We start from the raw sequence: 25,922 nt of genomic DNA, 5'->3' as shown, positions 1-25,922 counted from the left end.
AATAAGCGAGAATCTACTGCAACATGCTTCCATAGGAATGATCAGATGGTTTGAGATATCCCAGCTAGCACACAGCATTGTTTCAACGTTTTTTTTTATGTTCACAACGTCCATATAACGTTAGATGAACGTTGAAACAACGTCCGTCCGTGAGTCCGTATGCCTGTCTTTCACCGTAATTTTAGCGGTTTAATTTCAACGTAGGAACCGTGTCAGAACCAATTTTTTAGAGATTTAAAATTTGTCATATCTCAACTTTAAAAAACACATAGTTAGACAATATTCAAGACCATTGAAGGTTTCTGCAGGTAAAATATTTCAAATTATCTGATCATCCGTTTAAAAACGCTTTAAAGTATAAATCAAAGTAACTTTTACGAATGTTGGCTTTATCTTTAATTTTCTTCCTGCTTTTTGAGATTTTGATAAAAAAAATCGATAGTCGCATGTCTTTCAAAAGAAAATTTATACACACTCTTATGTTACTATAAGATGTGATTTGAGCCGGTTAGTTTCATTGACAAAAAACCTTGTGCAAAATTGTCAACTACCAACGTCTTAACACCGTCCATTTGACGTCCCATTGTTCATGTAACGTTAGATGAACGTTAAAGCAACGTTGTGTGCCAAGCGAAGTTGTAATCTTTGGTTGACATTAAGTATTATGTGAGGGTATAACTATCATAAAGCAAACGCGATTAAATCAAATATCAAATTAACATCCAAATACTGTAAAACTAATGCAATTTTTAGTAACAGGATTCATTTATGAAACGATTATGGCTTAACTTTGTCTGTACACAGACCTAATATCTATGGCTAATTTCAAAATTCATTGCCGTAGAGGGTCTGTTGTTATTGTCTTTTCTCATTTGAGATTTTTCAAACCGACCGCTGTAGTGGAGTGTTGGTGAGAGAGGGGATACGATGTGAGATGTGTTGCTGTTCATAAATTGTACTTCATCGCAGAAGTCTCCGTACGGGGATTTTTTTATCAAACACACAATGCGCACATAGTGTACTACGAAGCGATAAACGTGAGATTCACTCTGGCTCTGGTACAGAGAAGGCTTAACTTAGCTATTAAGAAATCACTATACAGGGTGTCCCTAATTAAAGTATCGAGTCGAAACACAACTATGAGTAGAAAGTTTTATGTGCATGTTCACAAAATTGTATTTTAAGCTCTCCCTCTTTTTTCTTTGTCATTTATACGTTGTACTGTAACTACCTGTTGTAATAAGCCTGTGTGATGGAGAACGTTCTTATATTTTAGCGATAACACACACAAACTTTTCTACTCAATCGCATGTTCAAACTCGATACTTTAATTAGGGACACCCTGTACTGCTTTTGGAAAAAGGACAAGCTAATAGTGATAGATTTCATGGAGCTATTTCTAGCATTAAGCTTTGAAGCACTCTTTTTGCGATTTAATAATTTAATAAGGGACCATAACATGTTTTAGTACCCGGCATAAAAGGAGCATAAAAGTGCAATTACACGTTATTTTTTATAAGAACAAACAAAGGCTTCGATGGCCAAAATATTAAGAACAAGTTAAGAACATTTTAAGGATTTGCTGACTCTAAAATACTCTTAGGTGCCAAATAAACGGGGGGGGGGTTCGAATAAATAGGGGGGTTGGAAATTTTTCGAAATTTTAATAAACGGGGGGGGGTTGGAAATTGTACTTCTGAAAACCCAAAAATAAGGTAAATATAGGCTAAAAATAAGGGGACTTCTTTTTGCAAACTGAAAATATTCTTGAAAATTAATAAACGGGGGGTCCTAAAAAGGTTCGGGGGGATGGGGTTGAAAAATTTCGAAAAATTAACAAGCGGGGGGGGGGGCGTTTATTTGGCACCTAAGAGTACCAAGTTTCTTAGAAAAATGGACAAATTTTGGATGTTCTTATAAAAAACGTGATAAGAAACTGAAGGAAGGATATATCTACCACTACTACTAAGAAACTCTCCAAAGGTTACAGATTAAAAGAAATATCTCTTAATCCCTTTCACAGATCGTTGGCAGCTCGTCTTTTCACGAAAATAGCACAAAAATCAGAAGCTATAAAACCAACAAACAGGTTCGACATTCCAAAAGGAATGGAAAAGGTCTTAAATTTCCCCCAGAAGACGAATAAAATGTGCTAAGTACTCTAGAAATAGTCTCACTAAGGGTAAAAAATAGCTGAAACCTCTCAAATATAGGAATTTTTAATAATTGAAGAGAATTGAAAAAAAAAACAAAGAAACATTTTGTAAAAATTCTCTCCTTTCGGAGAGTCTGGCACGTAAAAAAGCAACCCCAGACCCTAGGACCGCACCCAATAAACTTTTTATGGTTATCACATGTCATAAACCTTATGGTTGAGGCGACTTGTCCTGCTTTCACGCCAACCATAAAAACCTATAACTTTCGTTGTAACAATAACATTCGACAAATAGAAAAAAACAGGAGCTATGTCGAGTTTACTTGCCAAGTTACACCAAAGCCAAATAAAAGATTTGTGCAAAATATGTTTAAAAAAGGGGTAAAATGGGAATGCATTTTAGCTAAAAATATTCAATTGCAGGTAATAGCAAGTTTATGAATTTGCACTTTTGAGGACGGTAAAGTAATTAAGGCGGTTTGGTAAAATCGGCAGTTTTGAACAGCATCGAGTATCGAGAACAATTAGCCTCCGTCTCAGAACGCGGTCAGAAAATTTTGCGGATAATTTCACAGCGAAAATGCATCCAGTGAAATATGTGAGTAAATGTATCATGATTCAAGTCGACTGACATAATTATACACATGATACATGTTACAAGTTCTGCCTACGGATTCTCAAGCTCGGCTATAATAAAACTATTACATGTTAGTAGCAGACCCGACTGACCAATGTTATGTAGCAGGTTGAAACATGAGTTTCTGCTGGAAAGATGCAGTTTGTTTGCACTGTGTGGGTTTCTTTACTTCCAAACAACCTACCAATAGTTTTGGAACACTCAATAATAAAGGAAGATGGCTCTTCTAGTGGATTGGCTTTCTGATACCCCATATAAACACGATGTGACATGAAAGTGAAGAGACATGATTTGTTGGTTTTTGTTTGATTTGTTGACTCATATATCTCATGGCAAATGGGATAGCAAATGACTTTTCATGTATTGCTTGGCTCTACATATGATACCTCTAACTTTGAACACCTCCAGAATGTTGAAAAAAGCATTTTACGAGATAAGTTTCAATTATAATTTTCATGGAAATTTTTAATCGACAGATTCGGCTTGGTGTCTGTTTTGTTTGGTTGATGTTTGGTATCGTGATCATTAAAAGCAATGAAATGCCACACAGTCACTCTACACATGATGCCTCCAGCCATGATTGGTATCAGGCGGTGTGGGTTTAGTTGGTTGATAATGTTTACACTGTGGGATGGTTTTCAAAAAACTGTTATATTGATTGTTGTTTGTTGGAATTGATTACCAAAAAAAAAGAGAGCCTTTTTTTGATAAATACTTTATTTTTTTCATGAATCGAAAAAACCGTGTGGATAGTATGTCTTGTAGTAACCAATGCAGTGTCTGTTTTCAAATTTTTAAAGCTCTATACCTACATACTGAATTGAAGCTCTGACTAGCTCTGTTTTTAAAACTTTGAGCCATGTTTTTTTCTTTGTTGCTATTAAAGATAGATTTTTAAATTGCCGTAATGTAAATTTATGGTAAAGTTTTAGTTTTTGAGTTTAGTTCATCAGTAGTACATACAGTAGTATTTTTTCAGTAATCCTTTCTTGTAAATATAGTAACATTTAACCAGACTCGTTGCCCTCATTATATTCGAATTTGTATTTTTTTAGGACTGATAAGTACATATTTTTAAACACCAAAAAAGCAAACAATATGCCAGTTCTTTTTGCTGTATGTATACTTTATTGTGTGCTTTGAGTTCTATTTTAATCAACCCTCTCAACTGCTGAAAACTATCATTTAGGAGTATAGAATGGGCTTCTATAGCTTGAAAACGCTGTCGTATAGCCGAAAACGAAAGTGAAACTGTGAAAACATCCGCAAATTCGGGCCCAGTCCTCTTCCGAGACGGAGGCTAATATCGAGGACGGTACTAGTAAAAGTGCTAGTTTACCGTAAATGCTCAGCTGATCAGGATCTACTCAAATTAGAACCTTACCGTCTCCGTCGCAGAAAAACATACATACATAAACTCACTAATAGGGGAGAAGAACCTAACAAGCTATTTAGAGTTAAATGGGGGATTTTAAATTGACATAAAAAGTCAATTGCTCAAGGATCAGGGTAGGTTGCAGAATTAACAGACTTTAACAAGGAATAAACGTAGAAAGAAGTGCAAAAACCCTCAATCCAACACAAAATATTTGAGACAAAGGGTAATTCCCTGTCACAAATGATTTTTAAGCGCGTTAAACTAGAGTTGGAAAGTAGAGTTTTAACATGAGACTTAACACTTAGGACCTTAGCATCCCAGGATTTAAAAGCTCAAAATTGTTTCGATCAGGCTGGGAATATAGCTTAGAAGCCACCGAACCCCTCAAAAATCAAAATATTCAATGGAAGAAAGTGGAAGTGCTAAAATAGCCTGAACTTTAAATTCTGAAAAACGTTAAAATACAATATATTTTAATATATTTCGAGCAAGATTTCTGGTTTAGACGGCCCACATTTTTGCCCTGCTTATTTTAATTTCAAATTTCAGTGGGAAGAAAGTTCTTCTTTTGATTTCTTTTAAACGTTTTTCACAGCAAAGATTTTAACTGCCAACTTTTTGCTTTCTCTAGCAATTAGAATATGCAAAAAGTCGGCCGTCTAAACTAGAGCTGGGTGGGGTGATGGCGGAAAATATAGGCCACCGGAGGAGGATAGCTTGCTTAAGAAATGAAACAAAAGAAATTATCATGTGTTTTAATCGATTTTCTTTCATAAATAACGTGTAAAAAGATAACAATAAACCGATAAAATCTACCGACAAAATTTTATTGCGCAATCTAATGATGCTTCAACGAAGACAATAAAGACGTTACATTTTTAGTTCTAAGAGGTGAACATTTTTGCTTTAAAATTTTAATTTACAATCTTGAAATAGATGAGATGGTAAATTGCTAGAAAACACCAAAAATATCCAATACACAAGTCCACGAGAAGCCCAGCTGGCACACAACGTCGTTTCAACGTTTTTCTAGTATTCACAACGTCCATTTAACGCTATATGAACGTTGAAACAACGTTGTGTGCCAGCTGGGAGAGTTTTTAAAGTGTCGTTAAGAGCATGTATAGCAATCAACTACCATTGTTTCAGTTCTCGATGCGCTAGTCTCCTCCAGCCGGCCGTGAAAGCGTCATCACATAAGAAGCTAGCTTACGATTTCGGGTAACTCGAAAAAAACTATTGACTTCCGTTTTCATTATTGTTTAACACTTTTTGAAAAGTCAATTTTAGCTTGAAAAGTTAATAACTTGAAAAGAAAACTCACTAGATTAAGTTTACTATGATAATACCTCAAAAGTTAGTTATCTTTTAAGTCAGCCCTGGTCAAAANAGCGCTCCGATTGGCTCAGAACTAAAACTAGTCATAGCTTTCACTAAATGCCCCCACATAAAGATCATGTCATGCACTTATAAAGCTTTAATGCTTTAAAGATTAAAACATTAAATAATAATCAGGAATAATTGATTGATTGATTGATTGATTGATTGAGGCATTTGCTTGAAAAAAAATTATATTCCATTAACAAAATACTTGAAGAATTCAAGCTTGATAATTTAATAAAATTTAAGGAAAAGTAAGCTGGAAAAGCTTCTCAAAAATATAGACATCTTAGATTGTAGGCAAAATATATAGTGGTGAATAAATCAACAAGGTAACCAATCAGAAATAGCTTGTTTTTTTTCATTGGCTGCTATATTTCAACAATTCTCTATTGCAATGCAACTTTGCCTAATAAACAATAGTCAAGAGGATACTGTGTATGAAATTTATCAAAAAGTTCTGCGCCATCTTAAATGGGTGAAATAGAAACCAATCCTAGTTAAGGCCCGGCCTCCACTTGCGTACGCTGTGATTGCACTTCTCAAACAAAATCTTCTATTTTATTGGTCAAAAGAAAAATAAAGGAATGCCATTGTGGTCCATTCAGACGTACAGTCGAGAAAAGTTGAAATGCGCCTAAATTTTTTTTCAAGTGCATAGTACTTTTTCACGATGCAATCTTTTCTCCAAGCAGCGCAGACAATGAAGAGCCTTCAGGAAGCTAGACTTTGTGAGTTTATAGCTAAATATACTTTTGCTTTATGGTGTTTCTGTATGACTGTCTGTGTACCTAGTCTAACCAGCGTTAAATGCCTTTGGGAAGGTCCATCCTAACTTGGAAAGCCAGAATTGGAGCTATTTCACCAAACCACTGGAGCGTAAGTTATTTAGGCTATCACAACTGCATGAAAAAGTTGAATGTGCGCATGTAAAGTTAAATGAATGTAAACAAACTTTTTGCAGGATTTTGAAATAGATTTACCACACTGAACAAGCAATGAAAAAACTCTAAGTGAGGTAAATCTATTTTGAAGACCAAAAGAAAAAGTTTGTTTACATTGATTGACATTCAACATTCATTCAACCACTTTTGGATTCAACTTTACATATGCATACATTCAACTTTTTTGTACTTTGCCGGTATCTTCTTGTTTTACTAAGTTAAGAAGGAATTTCTCGAGTTACGACCATATGATGGTATTTAAAGCTGAAGCAGCTCTATAAACAATAAAGGTAGCTATTAATAAAATAAAAGACAAAAATAAATTAGAATAGAGTTTGAACAAAAATATCAAATGTACATTTGAAAACTTGAGCAAATTTCTTTAAAGATTCCGGAAAAAGAATTGAAATCATTGCTGAAGTGAACTTCTGACTAGATTACAGTAGTTAGTATTCAGTTTCAAAGACAAGAAACAAAATTTGACATACAAAACACTTTTTCCAGTAATGAATCAGCTCATCATCATCATAACCAGTCTGCCATTTTGTTTGTTTTGATTTGCACAAGTAATATTGTAATTCGTGTTATATGACTGTTATGATTTGCATTTATAACACTCGCTTCAGCTTTTCAAAGCTAAATCAAAACTAAAATTGTAATATGTAGTAATGCTAATAGCATATAACGTAATCTGAAAATATGTATACTACCGTCCCGGAAGAAAAACCGAACATTTACGGAAGAGACTAACTACGGGGATGCTTGGGCGACAAAACAAATGCAACAAAATTTCGAGATTCCAGTCCAATATTTATGCGTGAAACTATGAGTGCCTCCTCGTCGCTACGCTCCTGCGGGGGCAACAATCGATCGGGCGCAGATATTTCAATAGAACAAAAGGCTTCCTAGCCTATATTTCTATAGCTGAATAGCGCAATTCTTATCCTCTTTTCCCAAATCTCTGATAAAACTAATAAACAGGTTCAACATTCCAAAAAGGTCTTAAATTTCCCCAAGAAGAGGAATAAAATGTGCTTAGAAAAAATCTCACTAAGGGTAAAAAATAGCTGAAACCTCTCAAAATTAGGAATTTTTAATAATTGAAGAAAATTAAAAAAAAAAACAAAGAAACATTTTGTAAAAATTCTCTCCTTTCGGAGAATCTGGCACGTAAAAAAGCAACCCTAGGACCACACCCAATAAACTTTTTATGGTTATCACATGTCATAAACCTTATGGTTGAGGGGACTTGTCCTGCTTTCACGCCAACCATAAAAACATATACCCTTCGTTGTAACAATAACATTCGACAAATAGAAAAAAAAACAGGAGCAATTTTGAGTTTACTTGTAGAGTTTACCTTGTTAAGTTTCACCAAAGCCAAATAAAAGATTTGTGCAAAAAATGTTTAAAAAAGGGGGTGAAATGCATTTTAGCCAAAAATAATTAATTGCAGGTAATAGCGAGTTTATGAATTTGCACTTTTGAGAACGGTAAAATAATTAAGGCGGTTTGGTAAAACCGGCAGTTTTGAACAGCATCGAGTATCGAGAACAATATCGAGGACGGTACTACAATCATGGACAAAAGGTTGTAGACAAATGAAATTTCAGTGAAAAATGATGAGAAATAGAGCAAAATGACTCTTCAATGTCTGTGTCTGAAAAAGGAGGGAAGTTAAGAAAAACACTTTCGAAGTCGTTGCATTGCTTTTGAATTACTTTTGAGGGAACCACAAGCAAGAAATCAGCGTTTTGATACTGGTGTAAGCCAATTAATCGCGCCCTTGTGATTAGACTGCAGTGGGTGACTTTCAAAGACTTTGAACAGCTTTGAATGGGTTTGGAAAGCTCCCAGAACCTCTTGGGAACTTGTTTTTGATCGATATTGAAGTATTTTGCAAATATTGCAGAAGTCTACAAACCTTTTGTCCATGATTGTAGTAAAAACGCTAGTTTACCGTAAATGCTCAGCTGATCAGGATATAGACAAAGCAGTAGCTAACCGTCTCCGTCGCAGAAAAATACACATACATAAACTCACTAATAGGGGAGAACAACCTAACAAGCTATTTAAAGTTAAATGCAGGATTTTAAAGTTGACATAAAAAGTCCGTTGCTCAAGGATCGGGGTAGGTTGCAGAATTAACAGACTTTAATGAATAATGAATAAACGTAGAAAGAAGTGTAAAAACCCTCACAAAATATTCGAGACAAAGGGTATTTCCCTGTCACAAATGATTTTTAAAGGGGAATTAACGTTTGGAATTAACCCTGAGATTTTTTTTCGAAACATTAAAGAGGAAGAAAAATGTGATCGAACAAAAAAAGAACCACTTCAAAATGTCTTTTATTCATTGAGTTATTTAATCTTTAATTTCTCACAATTTTGACTCTACAATGGAGAAAAACTCCCCCTCTGTTGATTTTGTGACGTCACATGCGCCCCAACTATTCTTACTGTTACACTCTACTTGGTTGTATAAGAGATAAAAAACATAAGAAATTAATCTTTTTTAGAGTAGTTATAGCAAAACGTTGAAGAAATAATACTAGGAGAGTCTAGTTAGTATTCCAAAGGTGCAATGAACTTTCTAACGGTAAAAAGAAACTCAAAAACTGCATTTTAAATCATCATTCACCACTCTTCCCTTTTATAAAAAAGAGAAACACAGGGCGTGTGCTACGTCACATTTTTCGTATCCATAGCAACGCAAGGGAATTTTCAAACAACTCTTATTCCGGATGTAGAAGAGTAAAGCCCTATAAACCATATATATTTGAAATTGTCTCAATGAGCTCTATTTGAATCTGTAATTTATTTGTTGACAATTTTGAAACGTTAATTCCCCTTTAAGCGCGTTGGACTAGAGTTGGAAAGCCCGAACTCTAAATTCTCAAAATACGTTAAAATACACTGAGTCTCAATATATTTCGAGCATGATTGCTGGTTTAAACGGCCCTGCTTATTTTAATCTTCAATTTCAGTGGGCACAGCAAAGATTTTAACTGCCAACTTTTCCTTTCTCTAACAATTAGAATAGGAATAAAGTCGGGCGTCTAAACTAGAGCTAGGTGGGGTGATGGCGGAAAATATAGGCCACACGTTATTTATGATAATAAAACCGATAAAATCTACTGACAAAATTTTATTGCGCAATGTTTATGATGCTAATGTTTCAAAGAAGACGTTTAAAGACGTTACATTTTTACTTCTAAGAGGTGAAAATTTTTGCTTTAAATTTCTAACAAGTCAATTTAGCTTTTTCTCATTAAAATTTATCACAAAACTGACCGAAGGGACGGACCGAAGCTAATCAAACTGGTCAAGAAATATGGAAAATGATTTTATACCTCTACTCTTTGCTTGTGGGTCTTTGATGCTTTCTCCAAAATTCTTTGAGCAGCCTAAAAATGAAAATTAAAATGAAGCATGATGTAATTTTAAAGCATTCAAAAATTAAATCCTCCTGAAAATAAATATTCAAAACCCCACCTAAAACGTTTACAATCAAAATGCAGAGCTAAAATCTATAAAACAAACGCGAAAAAAGCATTTTTATAGCTTTCCTCTGAACAACTCTCAATAAAAGAAAAAGTAAAATACACCATTACGAGAACTAAATTCGACGCAATTTAAGCAAAAGAAAATTAAAGAAAGAACTACACCCCTACACTACACCCCCTTCTCCCTAGACAGGAGACCCGTCGTGTGTTATTTTATAATTTGATGTACACAAGACGGGTTCGAGCTGTGAGTCCAATATTGGACTCACATTTTTACAGTGGGAAATTCGAATTTAGCGCTGTCCTCACTTACTAAAATAAAAACCAAAGTTGCGGTTTCTCTAAGAAAGTGTGACCAGTAAAATAAAAGAATAACAAAATTTGATTGGCTATGTTTTCAACTGTTATTAGGATCTGAGAAATTCAAACTCTCCACCCGTACCATGCTATACATTTCGCCATCAGTTTATCAAAGAAGAAATCATAGCATGGATTCCCAGGCTACCTTCTCCCAGACTCATTAGGATTACTTCAGCCAGTGGGGATTTTGTTTTCAAGTCAGAAAATTCAGTGGGGATGGAAAAAATAGCGCGATATTTTGCAGTGAGGATTTGCTCATCAGATTTTTTTCAGTGGGGACAAAAATTTAGGATAATTTTCCACCAGGGACGATATTTTGGCCAATTTTTCCAGTGGACCTGCGAGAAGGGGGTGTAGAACAAAAGTCGACGAAGAAAATGGGTTATTCCAGAAATAGTCTGACGTACCCATCGAAAAGATTTACAATAAAACTCAACGCGAGAAGTTTCAATGGGCCATCGACATGACTGACGAAACTTTTGTATTTTAGATGAACACCCTTCTCCCACAAACTTTCCTCTAACCCTAACACGACTTAACTTTTTAGCATTTTAAAAGAATTTATGTTGAACCTATGAACCTATGTTGAGGAGGTGTGACGTCCAGGGTGGTATGGAAAATAAAAAATCCAGGGTGGTCAGTAAAATTGGGTTGAAAATCCAGGGTGGTCAGTATAACGAGGTCGAAAATCCAGGGTGGTCCAAAGAAATGGAAGAAAAAAATCCAAGGGGGTCCTGAAAAATTGGAAAAAAATCCAGGGGGTCACCTTTTAAAAAAAAGATCTCCTCAACATAGGGGGTACAAATCTTTTCTGGAATAGCCCAATATACCCTTTTGGTTCAAATCAGCCATTCAGAAAGTAAAAGTTTATTAAGAAACAACAAAGTTTAATTTTTATTTGAGCAAAAGGTTTTCGGTTAAAACCATCTTCAGTGCTAGAATCATCCACTATGTAAATATTTGAGACAAAGGGGAGTTCCCGGTGTAATTTTGAACACCACAATTGATTTTTAAGCGCGTTAAACTACAGTTGAAAAGTAGAGTTTTAACTCTGAGTTTTAACATGAGACTTAAGACTTGGGACCTTAGGATCTCAGGATTTAAAAGCTCAAATTTGCTCGAATAAGGCTTGGAATATAGCCTAGAAGTCACCAAACCCCTCTAAAATCGAAATATTCAATGAGTGGAAGTGCTAAAATAGCAATTCTCGCCCGAACTTTAAATTCTGAAAAACGTTAAAATACACTAAAATCTCAATATTATATCGAGGGTGATTGTAGTTGTTTAAAAAACATACCCTTCTCTGTTGAGCTTTTTCAAATGCTAACTCGGCAGCTGTCTTTTTGATAACAATTTCTTCTTCTTCTTGTTTTTGTGAAGAACTTCCAGCTTCTTCATAATCACTTTCACCATCTTCTTCATCTTGTTTCGATTCTTTAGAATTAGAAGATGTGGAAGCTTCTTCTAGAATATTCTTGGCTTTGTTCTTCTTTTTCTTCTTCTTGCTCCTAATGTGAAAGATCAGAAACCGTTTTAATCTCTATATACACGTTTTTTTTATTAGAATCCAGTCCATAAGACCATTTAGACTGAAATTCGTCGAAAATTTAAGAACATCGTAAGAACATGCCCTGCCTCAGAAACTACAATTTTTCCTCTTTTCAAGCAGTTTTAACCCAACTTCGTGGATTTTCTAAAATCGAGAGTCAAATATTGTCAAAATTTAACCAATTTTAAGTGCTCTTTATTTTGCATGATATTGTCGATTTAGAGTAGTCTGAAAAATTAAGAACGCATTTTAAGAACATTTTAGGCTGAAAATTGCTAAACGTGTATTTGGTCTGTGCAGCAACCAAGGCTAATATCCATTGTACCCAGCACCTCGAAAGAGGGTAATGTATGATGTCATGTCGGCTACCCTGTTTCTTCTAATTCTCTACATTTTTTATTTGATTCGAAAAACAAGGACTGGATAAGTAGGCATTTTTACATTCTTTGGCGGTAGCAGATACTCAAGAAACTTTTTCTGAAACTTTCCAAATATTTCTCAATCTGTAGAAAATCTCCCAACCTTTTATGATGACTGCTGAAGGATAGGCTACTAATAATAAAACCGAAGAGTGTTGATAAAAGGATTTTTAATGGCAAACTACAGGATGACAGTAAAGCAAAATGTTAACTTACAAAATTTTTAAGTTGGTCTAATGTCGACATTCCTCTTCTAATTTCGCCACCCTTCTTTAGAGATAGGAATAATAGGAAGGTCAGAATCGCTGATTGAAACTATTTTTTTATTGCAGATCAATCAGTTGAGGAGTCCATCACTGATTCCGACCTTTCTATTATTTCTATCTCTAAAGAATGATGTCGAAATTAGAAGGGGGGTGTCGACATTATGCCAACTTACGGTACATGACTAAAGGTTCAATTTCATGAGAATAAGAGTCTTTGGTAAATTGAAAATCTTGCGCTTCTATTCTGTTTTGAAATTTTTAGTCTCTATCTTCTCGCAAAATTCATTTTTTGAAAACTTTCTTGCTAAATTTCTGAAAATATTTTTTCTTTTTTACGTTGCTTATATTACACGTTTTTTTTTATAAGAATACACTTTATAAGAATGTCCATGATGAAAATGGCCAAAAAATTAAGAATATGCTAAGAATATCACCATCATGGAATGTTGCTACTCAAGCTAAGAATGCCATTTTTAGAGCATTTTCAATTATAAATTGTCAACAACCCCAAGTAAGGCTCACTTCTTTCACAAAAATGCCATTTTATTCATCAGACGTATGTACTAAATGTTAAATCTAGTCTAATTAGGATCCTAACCTTAGAATGCTGTAAGAATATTTTAGGATGATTTTCCCAAAAAAGTTAAGAATATCCATGATGAAATGGATTTACACCATTCTTATAAAAGAAAAAAGCGTGTAGTATATCCGGGAAAATGTACATAATATGTACCCTTTGGATTAATTCATAGAAATAGCGAAATAGAAATGTTTGTGAGATTGACCTTTTTATCATATGAAAACATTGATTATCCCTCTGTACAAAAAGAGACAAATTTCAATATCAAAAATATAAGTCACAGTATAACACCCCTGTCTCTGTGCCCCAGTGGGTGTTGAGTACCCAGTGGGGTGAGAATGAAAAAACCTGAAATTCACTGGGATGAAAAATATTCTTTCAAATATTGAGTGGGGTGGCGAAAATTTCCTTGACATTCACTGGGGTGAGAAAGAATTTTTTGCATGAGCTAAATTTTGGTTAGCCTGTTTTTTAGACAAAAACCGCCTAATTCTATCGTGTTTTAACGATGGAAGGTACTGGCTAACTTTTGGTTTAGTACTGGTCAAAATCTGCTTCTTACATGCTACTAAAGTAGAAATATCATCTTGATCAGGTGGATCTACTCTTACAGTACTGTAACAGGAAATGTAATGAGGTCTGGGGGAAGGGGGGCTATAGAGGAGCAGTGTGGTTATATCAAATTTTATAAACTCTGGGACCGGACCTAGTAATGTTTAGTCAACATGGTTAAATCAGAGGTCTTTCTTTCAGTATCTACGCAAGTGAGAAAGCCTCTCGAAAACTTTTGAGGCTAGAACCTAGCTTTAAAGAAAGAAAGGACCAAGTACAACCGGTTTGTGCTGACAGAGAAATTTTAGATTTTCAACCCCTCTCGTTTGGCACTTTCCAAAAATGACCATATAAGTCGGGTTAAATACAGTAAATATATTAAAGTGGAACATTTGATGGCGAGCGAGGCGAGCAAATTTTTTTTGGCTTTTTTCGGATATTTCACCTTTAAAGAAGGGGAAGGAGAAAATTCTAGTGGGGCGATTTTTTGAAAGAAAAATTCTACTGGGGTACGTTAAAATAAGGGCTTTTCGAGTGGGGTATGTGTAAACTTTTTATCATTTTCAATGGGGTGTTTTTTACTACAACATTCCAGCGGGGTGAGTGATTTGTCCAGTGGGGCTGAAAAATGAGCCATTTTTGGAAAAACAAGCTGGATGCTGATAGGACCTACCTGTTAATTATGAAATATATGAAAGATGACTCACCAGTATCACAGGATCTTGACCTTGTGTTGAATCAGAAGATGTTCCAACAGGGAAGATATGTTGATGCAGCACACTGGTAGGTGATCCACAATATATGCAAATGAACCAGCAGCAACAATCAATCAACAGAATAAAACAGTAAGATGAACCAATATCAACAGGAACAAATGTCAACAGTCTATATTAAATAATAACAGGATCTGTCAGTTACAGCATTCCTGTTAATACAATATCAATAACAGGATCTGTCTTCCACGGCATCCACACATTGCACTATAATCAGGATCTGTCTTATACAGCATCTAAACAATTATGACCAAACAATCACCTCGACCATCACACATTTACAGGATCAGCACCAACGGCGATTCTACAGATTGATGATGTATTATTTATTCAATTAGTATTGTGTCTATAATGAAAGTAACATTACCTGATAATGAAAGTTAGACAAATGAGAGCAAATATAGTAATTAATGGAAAAGATCATGAAACACAAACGAACAAACAAACGAACGAAAGAACTAATGAGGGAAGGAGTGAATGAAAGAGCGAGGAACGAATGGAGCAAAAAATCATGAATGAAATATTGAGTAGAACTTGAGAAATTGAAGAAAAAATGTTTTTTTCTGGCACGAAAATCAGCTGTTTTGGAAATTTTTAGAAAATATTGGGAATTACTATCAGCAATAATTATTTCATGAAAAAAATATCACAATTAAGACCAAAGAAAATCTGGAAAAACAGCTATTTTTGGCATTTTCGGCCGGAAAAAAAATTTTCTCGAAAATCAGACTCAACCATGTTTTGGGCATTTTTAATACACATCTTTGTGCAAAAAATCAGAAAAAACTAGTGATGAAATCTTGAGAAAATGTCAAAAAAACTGGCTTTATTGGCATTTTTGGCGTCAGTGTGCAAAATTTCATGAAAAAATATAAAGTACAGCTCGAGAAATTTCAAGAAATACCGTTTTTCCGGCGAAAATCGGCTGTTCCGGCAATTTTTAAAAAAAATGAAAAATGAAAATCTGCAAAAACGGCGATTTCTGGGATATTTCCGGCATTTTCAGCCGGAATAGAATTTTTCTCAAAAATCGGACTAGGCCATGTTTTAGACATTGTTAATACGCATCTTTGTGCAAAAAAATCAGAAAAAACTAATGATGAAATCTCGAGAAAATGCCAAAAAAACGGTTTTTCCGGCATATTTCCGGCATTTTCGGCCGGAAAAGTAGTCAATTGAAAATCATGCTCTGTCATATTTTAGGTATTGTTATTTTGCATCAGTGTGCAAAATTTCATGAAAAAATATAAAGTACAGCTCGAGAAATTCAAGAAATACCGTTTTTCCGGCGACAATAGGCTGTTCCGGCGAATTTTAGAAAGTTCCGGCTTCAAAAATCACTTTTATTGACAATTAAACCATGCTTGATGGTGGGCATTGCTACAAATAATGTTTTTGTGTGAAAAACAACGAAATATAAGGAAAAAGTCCAATGAAAATCTGCAAAAACGGCGATTTCCGGGATATTTCCGGCATTTTCAGCCGGAATAGAATTTTTCTCAAAAATCGGACTAATCCATGTTTTAGGCATTCCTAATACGCATCTTTGTGCAAAAAATAAAAAAAAACTAATGATGAAATCTCAAGAAAATGCCAAAAAAAACGGTTTTTCCGGCATATTTCATATTTCCGGCATTTTCGGCCGGAAATGAATTTTTTTCGAAAATCGAGCTCCGTCACATTTTGGGCATTACCATTTTGCATCTTTGTGCCAAAAATTAGGAAAAACTAATGAGCCAATCCCGAGAAAAGCTAGTAACGAACGGACGAACGAACGAACGAACACGGGTTAATTTATAGGACCTCCAAAGGTAGGTCCAAAAATTCACTGGGGTGGCCAGTGGGGTGGATCCCACTGGGTCACAGAGGCAGGGGTGTAGTATAACTGTAGATTTTGTAAGGCACTGATTTTTAGATTGAACTAATTATTACATATATTTTTATAAGCTGCATACAAAATCCATAAAAACTGGCTCAGGAGATGCTTAGATCGAAAGACCCCACTGGGTCACAGAGGCAGGGGTGTAGTATAACTGTAGATTTTGTAAGGCACTGATTTTTAGATTGAACTAATTATTACATATATTTTTATAAGCTGCATACAAAATCCACAAAAACTGGCTCAGGAGATGCTTAGATCGAAAGATTAATGCAAAAAGTTCTGTAAATCTGTTAAATCCCAACCAAAAAATCGGAAAATGTAGGCTTAGCAGGTAATAATGCCTAGCATAGGCTTTAATATTTGCCATATCTGTGCCTTAGTATGCTTTATAAGTGCAAAACTTATGTACCATAACTTTGTGTAATGCCGACATACCTTGTCTAATTCTGTCATATCAACTTTCTGGTCTTTAAAATGTAAAACCTCCTGAATAAGCTGTTTAAAAAAATAACCTAACTACTCGTATCTATTTTTCAGACCAGATAGTTGCTGTGAGGGAATTAGACAAGGTATGTCGGCATTACACAAAGTGTACATTACACGGAGCTACGGTAATCATGTGAACAATAAATAAAAAATTTCTTAGTACTTTTTAACTTTACCACCTTTCAATCGGAGACCACCTGATGCAACACATTCATAAGGATCATCCTCATCTGCCATTGTTTAGGTTTATATATGATTGTGTTTCAATTATAGATTGTTCACTGAAAGTAGAAAAAAAGGTAAATAAGACTCCTTCTAGAATTATATGTCCTCATTGTCAGAAGCAATCAACAAAAAAGCAATAAAAGATCAAAGAGAAAAGCCTTAAAGTGGGAAAACAATTTTTTATTAATTTTATGGATTCGTAAAACTCAAAAATAATTTCAAGTATATAAAAGTGGGTTTCAAAAACTTTTCTATGATATATTAAAGGAAGACTCCTTGAATTAGCGAACATTTAGCCCAGAAATCTGGTGACGAAAACCCATTTTATACTGAATCTGATCTTTCTCATTTCTAAGGTAACGACGATGGCTTCATCAAAATACCTTTTTGCCTTTCCATCAGCTTAGTTGGAAAATATGCAAAAGATATATAAGTTTACACAATGATTAAAAATACAGCAAAGTATCTTATAAAGAAATATTATATATACTCATTAGAACAATAAAAGATGAAATCTCTTAATTCAAAAAGAAATATTTGCAAAACAACAAAAGCCTAAAAGAAATTTTTTCTTAAAGATATATATAGCATATTCTGTTTTGATGCCAGTAAAAAGTTCCACGAAGACAGATAGTAGGGGGCAATTTGTAAAATTGCTCGATTGTTTTGTTAGAAGCACTTGTTATACATTTTTGGAAACTTCAACCTAAGAGAAATTGAAATTACGTTGTTTCCAATTCTTTTTCTGACACTTTGGTGTGATTTTCGGACCTCGGGTAAATTAATGCGTGTCCAAATTTTCTTCAATTTCTCGGAGGCAATTCCACTCCTCCTAGCATAGTAAATTATACCTTTAAAGAAGCGCATTACGATGAAGAACATAAAAATCGGTGTTACTTAAATTTAGGTTTTGCCAATTTTGCGAAAAACCGCAAAAACCAAAAAATGCTGACGTCAGCAAAATTTGTTTTTTATTAAACACAAGTGGCCGAAAAGGGGGGAGAGCAGAGAGGCACACAGAATATCTACATGGTATTTTCAGTTCTTGAAATAAAAGTGAAAACGGCACAGACAAAATATGTACAGGAACTAGAATAAAATAAAAATGAGTACACAGCTAAGCTTTAAAGGACAAATCACAAACACATAAAATAATACAGCATAAAAATACAAACTAATAACAAAAACATGAGTAAATACTGAAATATAAACTGACATTGACAAAAAAGGGCATCACTAAAACCATATACGCTGGTCATAAAAAAGAAAAAAGGAAGCTTCCCAAAAGATGCTGGGGAGGGTGGTGGAGCAAAAATACAGCAGTCAGCACTAGGCAAATGAAGAACTGAAAAAGGTCCATGTGGAAGAACTGAGGCCTTAAATAGGCATGAGAGTGAGGCTGTCCCAAGAGTCCGGATATATATCAAAACAAACCATTTGCATCTAAACTCTGATATACAAAACATATATCAGAACCTTAAACACAAGTGGCCGAAAAGGGGGAGAGCAGAGAGGCACACAGAATATCTACATGGTATTTTCAGTTCTTGAAATAAAAGTGAAACGGCACAGACAAAATATGTACAGGAACTAGAATAAAATAAAAATGTCCAAATCCAATGTGAAGGTAGGTGTTAGGTTAAAGTTGAAATATGTGAAGAAATAGAACGCTGGGCATGCAAACGCTGCGACAAGGGCATGTGTAAGTAAAGATACATCGCATCGGACTTCCAATCACCCATGATTGCAATAGAGTCAAGAGGGACACCAGCCTCTAATGCAAAGGTGGCCCCACCACGTCTGAATGAGTGTGACCCATATTGACGGTGTGAGAGCCCAGAACGAGACAGGTGAGCCTGAAGGATGCGCATGAAATCCCGGTAGATAAAAATCCTATTCGACCCAAGATGAGAATCTCTCCAACAAAAGGCTTGATCAGATGGGAGTGCCCCAGGGGTGAGGGAGAAGGCACGAGAAACAGCCGAAACAGGACAAAGGTGGGAAGAGGGTATGGCCACCAGCGGTATAGTAACAGTACGCTGACCGAACTGGATGGTCTTACTCCATCTCACCTTGATGTGAACCCCTGAACCCACAAAGGTGAAGTCAGACCTGGTGAGAAAGGTGACCGGGGAAATTTCCCTCTGGGAAACCGGCAAAAGGTGACTCTTCCGGAAAAGCCCAAAGAAGGAAACAAGACACAAAGCCCAAAAAGAAGCCTGCTTGCTATCCAGAAGGTTGAGCTGGGAGTGAATGAAGGAAAGGATATCCACTGTGATGGGGAGCTTGGGAACGGGAGGGATACCCTTGGAACGCTTGATACCCTTGAGCACAGAGGAAAGGAACCAGTTGTCAAGAAGNGAAAAAGATCTACGGGGGAGGCGGAACCCACCTAGATCCGCACACTGCCGGATAGGCTATCTCCTGGAAATTTTGTCGGACCTTAAACATTGACCCATTTACATGTGCGGAATTGTTTTTACTTTAGCGTATAAACAAGGCCTTAAAAATCAAAGCGCTGTCTCGGGAATTGAATGACAAATTTTGGTTGGTTGATTTTGGCTGCTGCACGTTTTATTTTGTTTCCAACTTTCAAGTTTTAATTAATATTGTCTTGCGAACTTGATTCAGGTAACTCTCATCCTTGTTGTTGAAATGTATCCTGTCAGTTACATCAAAATGCCTCGAAAATGTCAATATGAAAATTGCGTAATCAGAGAACGTATGTCTCGCTCATTATAAAAAGGCCGAGACAAACTTTCAATAATTGGATTGTAACATCGAGTTAAGTCTCTTTTGTTAAGTCACCAGGGGGTAAATAAACCAGACCTTGATACATCTATCATTCTTTTCAACTTGACAATTCGTTTAAAACTCAGCCTCCTAAATATTTGGGGTAGGTAAAATATGTACAAAGAAATTCATACTTTTTTAACCCGGCGAATCTTTAAAAAAGAAGCGAACAATAAAATATAATTACCCTTTCCAAATAAACCTCTTCGGTGGCGAGACGACCCTCGACATGGCCCAAACTTTTATTGGAATTCGGGTAAAGCCCCGAGTATGGCCCGAGCTGGCCCGAGAATTCTCGGGCCGTGTTCGGGCCACACGCGGGCCACGCACGGACCACACTCGGGCCACACTCAGGCCAATTTTTGAAAACATGATTTAAACAGGCGTGTAATTTCAGGACTGAATTTTTTTAACAATTTCTTTGAGAAAAACTTGGTTTCTCTTAATTATATTAAATATATGAATGTTGTAAATTCATATAAATATTAAACGTCTCATTTGGTATGAAAAAATAGTTATTAAACACAAGTGGCCGAAAAGGGGGGAGAGCAGAAAGGCACACAGAATATCTACATGGTATTTTCAGTTCTTGAAATAAAAGTGAAAACGGCACAGACAAAATATGTACAGGAACTAGAATAAAATAAAAATGAGTACACAGCTAAGCTTAAAAGGACAAATCACAAACACATAAAATAATACAGCATAAAAATACAAACTAATAACAAAAACATGAGTAAATACTGAAATATAAACTGACATTGACAAAAAAGGGCATCACTAAAACCATATATGCTGGTCATAAAAAAGAAAAAAGGAAGCTTCCCAAAAGATGCTGGGGAGGGTGGTGGAGCAAAAATACAGCAGTCAGCACTAGGCAAATGAAGAACTGAAAAAGGTCCATGTGGAAGAACTGAGGCCTTAAATACGCATGAGAGTGAGGCTGTCCCAAGAGTCCGGATATATATCAAAACAAACCATTTGCATCTAAACTCTGATATACAAAACATATATCAGAACCTTAAACACAAGTGGCCGAAAAGGGGGGAGAGCAGAAAGGCACACAGAATATCTACATGGTATTTTCAGTTCTTGAAATAAAAGTGAAAACGGCACAGACAAAATATGTACAGGAACTAGAATAAAATAAAAATGTCCAAATCCAATGTGAAGGTAGGTGTTAGGTTAAAGTTGAAATATGTGAAGAAATAGAACGCTGGGCATGCAAACGCTGCGACAAGGGCATGTGTAAGTAAAGATACATCGCATCGGACTTCCAATCACCCATGATTGCAATAGAGTCAAGAGGGACACCAGCCTCTAATGCAAAGGTGGCCCCACCACGTCTGAATGAGTGTGACCCATATTGACGGTGTGAGAGCCCAGAACGAGACAGGTGAGCCTGAAGGATGCGCATGAAATCCCGGTAGATAAAAATCCTATTCGACCCAAGATGAGAATCTCTCCAACAAAGGCTTGATCAGATGGGAGTGCCCCAGGGGTGAGGGAAGGCACGAGAAACAGCCGAAACAGGACAAAGGTGGGAAGAGGTATGGCCACCAGCGGTTTATAGTAACAGTACGCTGACCGAACTGGATGGTCTTACTCCATCTCACCTTGATGTGAACCCCTGAACCCACAAAGGTGAAGTCAGACCTGGTGAGAAAGGTGACCGGGGGAAAATTCCCTCTGGGAAACCGGGCAAAAGTGACTCTTCCGGAAAAGCCCAAGAAGGAAACAAGACACAAAGCCCAAAAAGAAGCCTGCTTGCTATCCAGAAGGTTGAGCTGGGAGTGAATGAAGGAAAGGATATCCACTGTGATGGGGAGCTTGGGAACGGGAGGGATACCCTTGGAACGCTTGATACCCTTGAGCACAGAGGAAAGGAACCAGTTGTCAAGAAGAGGGTTCGGGAAACCCCATCTCACGGTGCAGCAGACCAACAAAATTCAAATAAAAACACAAACAGACTGCGGCAACAGGAACCTAGCAAAGGTAGGCAGCATACATGCAGATGTGAATGCAGTCAGCCGGAGCTGGTTGAATGTCAAGCATATGACAAAACTGAAGATAGACCTTACGGTGCGTACGGTAGGCCTTGCGGGTATTGACAGCAATAGGTGGCTTCACGATAGAACTGCACATCTGCCAGCAGTGAAGACGCAAAGTCTAAAAGGCAGAGTGAAGGCATGAGCCAGACCCATACAAACCAAGAAGAAACAAGAAACAGTTCTCAGACATGTGCCAGACAATGTCATCAGATAAAGCAAACCGATAAAAGTGGTCACAAAGATACTGGAGAAAAGCCGCAAGATGTTTTGTGTTCATGCAATCGAGAGACAATGATCAGCAACAACATTCAGGACCCCGGGACATGGAAAACTTTGAGGCGAAAGTTATATGTGGCAGAACACCAGAACAGACGCCTGAGGTAAGTCATCATGAGCGGGTTTCGAGATGATCCTTTGTTTAGCATACCCACTGCAGCCGTGTTGTCACAGTAAATATGGACTACCTTATTACACAAGTAAGGAGCCCATCGTTCTAAGGCAAACACAATGCAAAGAGCCTCCTTGTAATTGATGTGCAAACCTGCTAAAGCAGGGGCATCAATTAACAAGTTGGAATAAAACCAGTCGTTCTCAAACACTGCTCCAATACCTGTCTTGCAGGCATCTGTGTGGATATTAGTCACAGGTCGCATGTCATGGAATGAGCACTGACCGTTAAAAACGTCAAGAAAATCTAGCCACCAAGAGATGTCCTTAAAAAATTCCTCATTGAGCAGACACTTGGATGACTGCTTTTGTAAGGAACCCATAAGGTCCAAGATCCGACGCAAGAAGGTCCTGCCGCCATAGATGACTTTGCAGGCCCAATTGAGACGGCCAGCCAGCTGTTGTAACTGTCTTTTAGATGCACGAGCTCTGGACTGAAAAGACATCAGAACGTCTCTCAGGTCACCTAGTTTTTTGGCAGGAAGTGCGAGAGTCAATGTTGTAGTATCAATCTCAACACCAAGAAACACAAGTTTCTGGCAAGGTGAAACAAGCTTAGAAGGACTGATAGTGAAACCTAGGGATATCAGGAGTGAGTGAAGGGTATCAAAAGCAGCTTGGCATTCCTGCCGAGTCCGACCAATGACCAGGAAATCATCAAGATATACAATGATCAAAGGAAAGCCTCTTCTCTGCATCATGCGCCGAACACTCTGGGTCAAACGATGAAATATACCAGGAGCGCTGCGTGCTCCAAAAGGGAGACGTGTGTCTTTTAGATACGTGTAGTGCTCATCCCCACTAAATTTCCACTTCAAACCAAGAGCAGCATGGTTAGCAGGGTGGACGGGGACAGACCTGTACGCGTGTCTCAAATCTATCTTGGCGATAAAGAAATTTTCCCCTATCAACCGACAGGCGTCATCTAGGGTCTGAAAAGATTGTTTCTCAATATCAATATAAGAATTGACACCCAAACCGTGGGGCATCGAACAGTCGTGGATCAAACGGAGATCCTCTGAATCAGGCTTTGGAACTGCTCCAAGTGCACTGACAATAACAGGTTTTTCATTCGCTAAAATATAATTTCCAGCCGAGAGTTCCTCCAAAATTGTAGCTTCAACTTTTTCTTTGGAACCCGGGCCAACTGCAGAATTGTAGTTGTCCATCTCCGCAGGGCTGATTGTCGCATCTGCTGGGAGCAATTGAAACCCATTGACCACCCCGTCAAATAGAAATTGACGGTCTGGATCATTCAGGAGTTCTTTGTCCCAAACTGCAGAGTCAAGCGGAGATGGAGCAGGTTTATCGGAAAGGAGTCATTGAGAGCCACCCTCGCCCACAGGATGAAGGAAACCTTGGTGAGATTTTCCGCAAACCTGTGGACCAACCTTTCGGTTACAAGCATGAGCAAACTTGCAAGGAGACTTCTGACATCCTTTCCGAGAATTGAACATGCGACAAATCTCCAAACCGGAGGAGAGATGAGACATGATGGCTGGACCCTTATTGTTACCCGCAAGGCCAGACAAAAAAGACGAATCACTCTTGGGTGTGGAAGTATCATTGCCCAGCCCAAGTCCACGAGGTAGCTTCGCAGCCCAGCGAGGCATAAGAACAACCTCATGTAGGTGACTATGATCAGTACTCCATGAGAATCCATAGGTGTGCTGCAGAATCCGAAATTCATCATCATACTGCAGCACGGATTGCCATGTGTACTTAGTCGCCAATTCTAGAACCTTGATCGCATACGAGAGGTATTCCTGTACATGAAGAAGGGTGGAAAGCTTCCCAGAAAAAAGTAGCTCATAAAAAATTCTAAGATTCGCAATATTATACTGCTCTATTGTAACGGAAGAAAGTTTAGGTTTGGAGTCCTGTAAAATTAAAGCCAACTTGCAGTTATTGTCGTACGACAAAACTTTTTCATCCTCAGCAGGGCGAATTCTGGAAACAAAGTCTACAATACGTAATGCTTTACCTCTAGTGATGTCATTTGTACGTGTTGGGCGCAGGAAAAGTTCATTTTGTGTAAATTGGCGATTGACAAACGAAGGATCTTGACCATTCAAACCAGGATTCAACAAGGGAACAGTAGCACCAGTAGCAGCAAAACCAAACGAAGCACCAGCAGAAGTTTGTTGATGTGAAAGAAGCGGGCGATGAAGTAACGTAGACATGTTATCAGACGATTTAAAGATGGCGGATTCCGTAGAACGGGTTTCCCCTGAGCGTGGAATATTGTTTTGGTTCGCAGGCGGTGTGGCGGGACGAGATGGGCGATTTCTTGCAGCCTTGAGACGTTCAAGCTTTTCAGTTTGACGTTGAATTTCATCTTTAAGGGTGTTTTCTTCCCTTAAATAGTTTTCCTGTTCAAGTCTAATTGATTCCAAAAGTTCAGACTCTTGATTTTTTAAAAGTTGTAAATGTTGGCGGTATTGGTTCAGCTGTTCATCTGACATGGCCACAGTGTTGGGGTTTTTCCCAGAGTCTATTGGACTAGCAACACGACTAGACCGTGTTCTGTTCGGAGAATGAGTGGATGAGGAGCTTGGTGAAACAGGGCCTTGACAATTCCTACCTGGTGGACCAAAGGTATGAATATCATGATTTCTTTGGCATCCAGGGCATTTCTTTTTCCTTGTGGCATTGGTGGTGTCATCCTCAGCAGCTGGGGTAGGAGTTAGAGGAGGGGTGGTCAGGAACATCAGGATAGTAAAAAACAGTCTTTGTGATAGCATGTTGATTAGAAGTACAGCACAGCAAGGATATAATAAAACAGCAAAAATACAGCAGTCAGCACTAGGCAAATGAAGAACTGAAAAAGGTCCATGTGGAAGAACTGAGGCCTTAAATACGCATGAGAGTGAGGCTGTCCCAAGAGTCCGGATATATATCAAAACAAACCATTTGCATCTAAACTCTGATATACAAAACATATATCAGAACCTAAAATATACTTAGGATGGAAATATTTGCTAGTAAACTGGTCCTGGTTTTAAACTGAAGCGTGTCCACGGACGACCCTGCCTATGCCCCGGACAGTCCGGGGTTTTTTTGATGCGTGCCCGGGGTTGTTCGTATTATTTGTTTTTGAGAGACAACCCCCGGACGCCCCAGACAGCCCGCGCAGTCGCTTTTTATAGAATCGCTGACCGCGCGGGGGTTTAAAGTGCGCTCGGCGATATACGTCCGGGGTAAATTTATGGCGCAAAAATTGGAGCCCCGGACGTAGGTCCGGGGAAAAAGTTATTTTTTTCAGACCCCAGACATTTGCCCCGGACTGTCCGGGGCATAGGCAGGGTCGTGTCCACGGGAAGCTCTTAAAGTTTTTTTGAGCGATATAAACATAACAGACAAAGTTGTTGTTATTATATTTTTAGCTTTATATATACCAATAATGTTAATGGTGATAAAAGAGAAGTAAAAAAAAAAAAAATCTTATTTTGTACTATTTTCTTTGACTGGACATGCTGAATCAATTTAACATTTAACATGGCCCGAACATGGCCCGAATGACTCGGGTCATGTTCGGG

The 25,922-nt window shown here is 37.3% G+C and overlaps 2 protein-coding genes across 2 annotated transcripts in view; both read right to left on the bottom strand.

Annotated features, from left to right (window-relative positions):
- The window catches only part of LOC136809987 (glutamate carboxypeptidase 2-like), a 44,621-nt gene extending 27,473 nt beyond the window's left edge, over positions 1 to 17,148 (bottom strand). The window contains exons 1-3 of the mRNA XM_067066556.1: positions 17,031 to 17,148; positions 11,658 to 11,868; positions 9,848 to 9,901 (exon numbers count right to left, since the gene is read on the bottom strand). Of these exons, the coding sequence (XP_066922657.1) occupies positions 9,848 to 9,901; positions 11,658 to 11,868; positions 17,031 to 17,104 (339 nt within the window). The 5' untranslated portion in view covers positions 17,105 to 17,148. The remainder of the gene's footprint in view (positions 1 to 9,847; positions 9,902 to 11,657; positions 11,869 to 17,030) is intronic.
- A 5,096-nt stretch (positions 17,149 to 22,244) lies between these two features.
- LOC136809985 (uncharacterized) lies at positions 22,245 to 23,552 on the bottom strand. The gene has a single exon (XM_067066555.1). The coding sequence runs from the start codon at positions 23,550 to 23,552 to the stop codon at positions 22,245 to 22,247; it is 1,308 nt and encodes a 435-aa protein (XP_066922656.1).
- Between the last annotated feature and the right edge of the window lie 2,370 nt (positions 23,553 to 25,922).

This window comes from Clytia hemisphaerica, unplaced genomic scaffold (assembly GCF_902728285.1).
Source record: "Clytia hemisphaerica strain Z4C2 unplaced genomic scaffold, Clytia hemisphaerica genome assembly, whole genome shotgun sequence".
In the NCBI taxonomy this organism is placed as follows: domain Eukaryota; kingdom Metazoa; phylum Cnidaria; class Hydrozoa; order Leptothecata; family Clytiidae; genus Clytia; species Clytia hemisphaerica.
This window is presented reverse-complemented; position numbering and strand designations above follow the sequence as displayed.